This window comes from Petaurus breviceps, unplaced genomic scaffold (genome assembly GCF_028583685.1).
Source record: "Petaurus breviceps papuanus isolate PSGF00001 unplaced genomic scaffold, PetGlider_PUasm1.0 91133, whole genome shotgun sequence".
Classification (NCBI taxonomy): domain Eukaryota; kingdom Metazoa; phylum Chordata; class Mammalia; order Diprotodontia; family Petauridae; genus Petaurus; species Petaurus breviceps.
Genome location: NW_027187419.1, coordinates 58,826,726 through 58,834,465, shown reverse-complemented (window position 1 = coordinate 58,834,465; position 7,740 = coordinate 58,826,726). Strand labels below are relative to the sequence as shown.

Here is a 7,740-nt window from a genome sequence, read left to right as displayed (position 1 = left end):
AGTAAGTTTTAAGTGTCTGAGGCCGAATTTGAATTCAGATCCTCCTAACTCCAGAGCTGGTGCTCTATTCACTGCGCCACCTAGCTGCCCCAAGGGTAGGTTCTTAACAAGTGGACAGGAATACATATCACTAATTCAGCAACTTTTCCTAGATTGTTTGACAGATGTTTTCTTCGAAAAACAAATCAGAGAACTCTTTGAAAAATGAGCAGATGGGATTTTAAGAACCCAAACACTCCCACAAATTCACACCATAAAATATTTATTAAGAAACAATATGTTTTTTCTTCAGTTGTAAAAACATCTTAGTTAGGAATCCTTTTGTGAAATTTTAAAATCATACCAGAGGCCGACATAGTCTTACATTATCTATGACATTTATAAAACATGTAAAATACCACACTTCACAAAACTTTAATTAACAATCAGAATCTTATGTCTCCACCAGCTAATAAAATAATTTCCACATACTTAACTTACTTTTTTTTCTTAATACGTAAACAATATACAAAGAGATTCACCTGAATTTCATAAATCAGAGCAAGGGTCCTTATCTGGGTATGTGCAATGAATGGAGTGCTTCCTGCAGAGAGACTGAGAGAGGAAAACAAAAATGCCTAGTTTCCTTACTGAATAAAGCTCAAATATTTGTAAACCTATCTCTTGATTTAACAAGAGCCCTTGATGTGTGTGTGTGGCGGGGGAGGGAAATAGCAAGCCATGTCAGAGTGTATAATATATCTGCCCATTCTCCTGTAACTGCTAGCTATTCCTATTTTGGCCAAAGGTCATAAGTCTGTGGTATAAATTTTCCTCTCAACACTTGGATCATGGCAGAAAAGTCCTACTAAATAAATTTGTAGATCATTTTATCTGTGTGGATCATATGTACACAGTAAATAGTTTTCATCAGGTCTAGGCAGAAATATTGACCCTCCTTTTCATCTACAGCTGAAATGCACTCGCTACTGTCCAGGAATCCAAGCCTCTGAAAACCCAAGCAGAACGAAATGCTGAAATGGACAACTTTCCACAGCAAAAAATCCTGGAATGGCAGCAACTGATTTTTTTTTTAATTGAAAGCATAAAATATCATCAAGATGAATAACCATATCTTGCACCTTAGTAGATGCTATGGTAAAGTCAGATTAAAATACAATCAGGAAGAGAGTTCATGGTTTTATTGCTATTCCACCCTTCTTTAATCTTCTTCAAGATTAACAATAACCCCAAAGTCTTCCTTGGTAAAGCCTCTATACCATATTTCAGTGAAGGGTGATTTTTTTTTGTACATAAAAAACCATTTTGTCATAAGACTACTACATAAATAAAGGAGCTTTTCACAATCACAAAACTAGACAAAATACATAATTTTACATTAAAACTAAGATGTGCCTGGGAAATGCTGAGATCCAATGGACAGTTTCAGGTAGAAAAAAGGTTTTCCATTTGTGATTGCATTGTATTGTCTTCCACTGCCAATTTGATTGTCTATAAAATAGTCAAGGGAAAAAGAGGTAACAAAAGTCATGATCTTATACAGTTAAGGGGTGGGAGTGGGGAAAAAAAGAAACCACCTTACTCTAGCAACTTACAAAATTCTTTTGACTACTGTACCTAAAGGGCACTTGTTGGCTCAAGCATTTCTCTCACACTCACACTCACACTCACATCCACACACTCACATATACACCCACACAGAGCTATCAAAAAACACATGTACACCTTCAACATAATCTTTTTTTCCACTAAAAATCATGCACTGGAATGAAACATATCTGGAAATGCTCGTTGAGAGAGACTGTCAGAGAGTTTGGAGCAAATGAACCCATCAAAAAGAAATGCTTTCCCCAAAAAATGCTGTCCAACATTCAAGGACTTCCATTTAGAGAATTCTTTACAAATGGACTGTTTGTGGATTCATTCCCAAAGTCTTTCTTGTGTTCATCTTAGGTACTGAAAGCCAGTTCTGTGGTCCATGAGATTACACAGTCACTGCTGGGTACATCTTCTGTTCACTACTGGCATGGGGGTAAGGAGACTGGATCTGCCTGTACCCAGTTTGCAGACCGTCCAGGAAGGGTGGCACAGGCGTCATGGGCATGGAGTCATGTTGTACCGTGTAGCCCACATACTGGGGGTGCAGGTATTGTCCTTGGTGGGGCACAATCTGGGTAGCCTGCTGACAGTTCAACACTGAGAAATTAGTCGGCATGTTGACATATACATTATTCATGGTCCCTTCTGGCAAGCAGCAGTTGGTCTGTGACCTCGTAGGGGGAGCTCTGGCACCCGAATTGGCACTGGAACTGGAGCTGGCAGCGGTGCTTGATTGACGGGAAGAGGATCCACGAGAGGTGCTGGCACTTGGAATCATGGGAATGGTTTCCATCAATCGATTACCACCAGGGGCTCTGCTCTGCTGTGGCTCCTGCTTAGGCCGCAGACACCGGCAGCAGCAAGCCGCCACCAAAGATCCCAAGATGATAAAGGCAACGAACACTGACCCCACGATGAGGAACGGCACATAGATAGGCACTAAAGAAAGGAATACAGACAGAAAGCTATGATTCCTCTTAAAGAATGTTCACGTATCACTTGCTAGCTTAACAGCTATCCCCTCTTTCTGTCTTTGATTTCTTTCCTCATCCCTAAGATGCCTGGGCCTGAGCAAGGGGTGATGGAACTGAGGATTGTAACAAAAACAAATAAAACAAACAAACATCAAAATAGTTCAGAAAGACATCTCCCCTAAAACGTGAGCAACCTGGGTATAAAAATCTGCTCAGATTAATGGAAAATATGAATTACAGAATAATAAAAAGAAAGATAATGTTATTACTTTCAAGCATATAAAGTGAACAAATTCTCACAACTAACCAAATTAATGGATATTTATAGTTCTAAGGGATATGTATAGTTTCAAGCTGCTAAGTGGTATACTACATAAAGTACTAGGCCTGGAGTCAGGAGGATCTGAGTTCAAATCCAACCTTGGTCACTAGCTATATGACCCTGGGCAAAGCACTTAACCCTATTTGCCTCAATTCCTCATCTGTAAAATGAGCTGGAGAAGGAAATGGCAAAGCACTCCAGTTTCTCTGCCAAGAAAACCTCAAATGGGATCACTGAGAATTGGACAAGATTGAAAACAACAACAGTCGTTTGGGGATTTAAATCATTAAAAAGTCCATTCTCTTTACTAGGTTAAGTAGGTCCCTTGTAATCTTCTTTTGATACTATTTGGTCAGCAAACTTTTTTCATTGACAATTGAAAAGTCAACTTCAGTGCAGAGCCAGCCATCACAACTTCTGAATGAGTAGACAGATTTAAGCATCTTTACTGCAGTAGAGATGGGTAGAAATAAAAAGCACCAAATCTTCTTGGTCAGTCTTAGGAGACTTCCTTGATAAATCAAATTTATGGGACAAACATAACCTGGTATGTTGATGAGGGAGGCAGTCTAATCCAGGCAAAAGGCAAAAACATGGAAAAAGGACTAAATCAATGAAAAGTAAATAGTTTAAGAGGAATGGAAAGAGAATCTAAGGAGGCATGAGAAGGCCAAGGTAGCATAAGAGTGGACTGATACCAGGACTGCTAAGTCCAAAGTTTAAACACCGTGGGAATCATAGGAATTTCCCAGAAAATGTTTGTATCATAACATAAGGCAACCAGTACAAATTCTGACAAGTTAGATTTATCCTGCACATAAAATAATTTCTGGAAACCAAGATTTTAGTTTAAAATAAGCATTAAGGATCAGGGTTTTTTTTTTTCTTTTCTTGTTAATCCTTTTCACAAACAGTCAATCTTTTGGAAATCCTGAAATACCGGAACTATTTATCAATTGTTCTTCATGTGGAAAATACAAGATGTTCAAAAGAGATTCATGCAAATGGAAAGAAGAGGAAAAGAAAATTTTGATGAGTCCAATGAATTCCTCTGCTTATCTGTCACTCATAATGCACTTATCTCATACTGTAGTCTTTTAAAGACATCTTCTCTCCATTAGATTATACACTCCTAGAGGGCAGGGACTGTCTTTTATAGTTATTTATATTCCTCTACAACACTTTGCACATAGCATGAGCTAAATAAACATTGAATGAATGAGTCAAATTCCTTGGCACTGAGGAAACAGACCAAATTCTCTCAAATTGAGCAATCTTCTAAATATGTTCTTTATGACTTCTGAAATACCCAGAGTCAAAATTACTTAAATATAACACCTCATGGAATCGTCTCGACCTAAGCTGGATTTTCATGATGAAAGCTTAGCCAAAAAGGATGATTTCTTGAAGTCTAACAGGTGCTGTGTTTGGTGTAGTTGGCTAAACCAAAGTTGTCCAAGAATAAACCTGTCTTAATTGTTGGAGTTAGCCACAGGGTTTTGTAGCAACATGCTGGGTTTTTTTCTTAACCCTTCTATAAATTTTTGTATTCTTCTAAAGAAATCTAGCCTTATATATTACCAAAGTTTAACAATCTATATACTTTAAGCACAAATATATACACATACACATTATCCTAAGACCTTGTCAGAAGCAACGAAATGTTACTTACTTAAAAAAAAAAAGAATTGTTCACTTTCAAGGAATTTTAATTGGTCTTGCATACCGGCATGTAGGGATAATTAATACAGTGCTCCCATGAGCCCTGGTACCATTTAATTAGACAAGATAGGGCAGCATTGGTGTGAAATAAATTTAGTGAAGCATAATTTTTTTTAGAACAAAGCTTTGTAAAATGCAGTTAAGTCCTCAAAATGCACATCTCAGCATCTTTATAATTTTGACAAGCTTTCATATTTCCTGTGGAGTCATGAGGCAATTGTTGTGCAGGGATTTGTCCCAAGAGGTCTCCTTTATTTTTTTTTCTTTTACTATTAAACTGAGCTCTACAGACTTGTAATGATCAGAGTACACCATGACTTTAGCACATTTCTTAACCCTTTATTTCATACACATACTCTACAAAGCTGAGTTGGCACCTTAAACTGAGGCATTTTCCGGAATTATACTCTCCTCCCTTCAGATAGAGACAGAACAATGCTTAGTAGCATGAGTAATAAAATGCTTGACTGAAAAAGCTGCCGAGTTTAAAGGAGCTCTCTTCTTACATGGCCACAAGAGACAGCTTTGTAAACACTCCTTGCCTCTCATAATCAGGCAGCTCAGCCGCTTGTGGGTTCAGGATGCAGAGAAACAGGATAGGGCAGAAAGGCAGGATGACACGGAGGGTGCTGTGTTATTTTGTTAAAAATAAACTGCCCAACTTCATCCCAAGGAGAGTTCACCTTGGTGAAACGATTGTCACCTGCCCTATGCCCTCTAGAATATTCGTTCCAGGAAACTATATTCTACTCAATGGAGGATACACTCCAGAAGATGAAGTTGGGATAAGGTGAGGGAGGGGGGATAATATCTCAAAAGAGAGAAGCTTTTAGAAGGAAATGTTTTTTGAAAGCTATGAAGACAAAAAGTTAAACATCTTCTGCAGGGTCTCAGACAAGTTCCAGGCATCTGATGCAACACAATTCAGTTTCAGGTGCAGGTGCCAGCTCTGCTTGCCAGCACACATGGAGGAAGGGAAATGGGTGTTACAGAACATTAGAGCCCTGAGGCCAGGACAGGGGGAGACTTGCAGGCCATTCAATCCATGCTCAAGAAAGGTAAGATTTCTCTTCCACTGAACTGTCCAGGTCCGATTACAGCACTAGAGAAAGTCCTAAGAGATGGAAGGAAGTTTAGTTTAAAGTTTACCTAATCCAAACTCCTCATTGTACAGATGAGGAAGAGCCTGACCCACAGGAGAGCCCAGTAGAGGGGGATGCCTAACAGGTTTCCCCCTTTCACAAGATGGTGGGGGGTGGGGCAGTACCTGACATTATTAGGCATATGGCCCAAGCTGGGAAAGGAGTTAAGGCACAGTTTAGATTCACTGTTATTCACCCCCCTTTTCCTATCTTCCTTCAATATTTAATTCATTTAATTGGAGAGGAAGGCAGAAAGAAAACAGAAGTCTTTAAGGGGGAAAAAAATAGCTGCCCTGGAATCCAGACAGAAGATGGCGGCAAAAAGTAAGGTGGGTGGGTTCTTCCTGAAATACTTGAAAAGATAATTAACGCCTTTGCCTCAAATAGGGTGGGAATGATCCCAGGAAGCATCTTCTGGGGGACCTTCTAAGGAGATGGAGGGAGGAGGGTGAGAATGCTGTCAGGGAGGAAGAGGAGGAGGATGGAGGAGAGGAGGAAGGCAAAGTAAAGATTTCCTGAAGGAGGCTCAGCAGTGCAAAGGGATCCAGCTTCTCTTTTGCATCAAGGACCGAGTCACAACATCCTTAGCAGCAGAGAAGGTTTAGGACAATTCACTCATTTAGCACAGTAACTACGGGCAGAAAAGGAGCAGTGCCTCGCCCAACTTCAGCTAGCTCCTGCCAGCTGCCGGCCTAGAACCAACTGGCCGGGTCGTCTGTCCATCCCTCCAGCTCTGCCCCTGCCCAGTTCAGCTAGCTGGGTCTTTCTGCTGGAGTCCCATCTAGTCCAGTGCCCTGCTCCGGCTCACGAGATTAGGGGCTGGTAAAACGTGGTCCTTCTCAAAACCAGCCCAGGACGCTCCCGCCCCTGCCCAGGGGCCCCCTCCCCCGCTTACCTGCGGCTCCGTCGGGGCTGTCTTTGTCCGAACGGCCGGGCTCGCTGCCCCCCTGCTGGCGGTCGTTGTCGCAGCCGCCCTGGTCGAGGCGCGCGTCGGCGCTGGAGCAGCAGTAGCGCAAGGCGCAGCTGCCACAGCAGATGGTAGCATCGCCGCCGTCGAAGCGCTCGGGACACTGGAAGCCGATCCGCCAGACGCCCTGCGCGTCCAGCCAGCCGTGGCAGTACTCCCCGCTGGCCCGCGCCCCCGCCGCCAACAGCGCCGCCAGCAGCAGCTGCAGAAGGGTGGGGGAGGAGGACGACGAGGAGGACCACAGACGTCCGCCCCACATGGCACCACCCGGAGCGCGGGGCGGCGCGGGCTCCAGTGGGCGGAGGGGCCCCGTGGGGACACTTATGTCGGTTAGCGCCCGGAGCCCGGGGCTTTGGCAAAGGTCCCGGTGCAGAGTACAGGGGACGGTAAAGGAAGGGTTTAGAAGAAGTCCTGGCGGAGCCTGCCCGTTTCCATGTGGTCAGCCGCCCTTCTTTCCCCTTCCAGTCCAGGGGCGATCAACGATTTGATGGAGAGGGCGGCTCCTAAGCCATCATTCCCACATCCTCGGGCACCCTAGCCGGGTACAGTCGCGGGGGAATGTAGGGGGCCAGGAGCTTGCAGGGGTCTGAGAGAAGGGAAGCCTGGTGGCTCCCGGGCTTGTACTATGGCAAGTCCGAGGAGCCCTGGGGACGCAACCCACTACGGTTGCGGGGATAGCTCTCAGAAGTAGTCCCAAGCAAGGTCAACTCCACGGGCACCCCACCAAGAATGCGTCCCCCAAAAGTCTTTTCCTGGAGCTCACGCCCTCTCCACTGGGTCAACTAATTATACTCCTGAGTGACCCAAGCAGTCAGATTCCAGGGTGATAGGCGAGGCAGGACCCGCTTTATCCCCCTCGGCAACAGAGCCTAGGGGATAGAAAGGAAAGGAAAATGCGTAGGGGGGGGGGGGGGGGGGGGGGGCCCGAGGACACTGGTTAGAAGCAAGTGCAACAGCCAGTGCGGCCGCTCCTCAATCTCTCCCTCCCCATTTCCAAACTTTGTCCGCGTGGTT

The 7,740-nt window shown here is 43.9% G+C and overlaps 1 protein-coding gene across 1 annotated transcript; it reads right to left on the bottom strand.

Annotated features, from left to right (window-relative positions):
• Positions 1–245: 245 nt before the first annotated feature.
• Positions 246–7,133, bottom strand: SHISA2 (shisa family member 2). The gene is made up of 2 exons (XM_069080735.1): positions 6,655–7,133; positions 246–2,538 (listed from the first exon to the last, which is right to left on the bottom strand). The coding sequence occupies exons 1-2, from the start codon at positions 6,983–6,985 to the stop codon at positions 1,985–1,987; spliced, it is 885 nt and encodes a 294-aa protein (XP_068936836.1). The 5' UTR covers positions 6,986–7,133; the 3' UTR covers positions 246–1,984.
• Between the last annotated feature and the right edge of the window lie 607 nt (positions 7,134–7,740).

What these genes read in the sequence shown, in the direction of transcription:
- SHISA2 (XM_069080735.1), bottom strand. Translation starts at nt 6,985, where the DNA reads ATGTGGGGCGGACGTCTGTGGTCCTCCTCGTCGTCCTCCTCCCCCACC. An exon ending in CAGCCCCGACGGAGCCGCAG is followed by an intron (nt 2,539 to 6,654) that starts GTAAGCGGGGGA and finishes TCCTTTCTTTAG; the next exon opens with TGCCTATCTATGTGCCGTTC.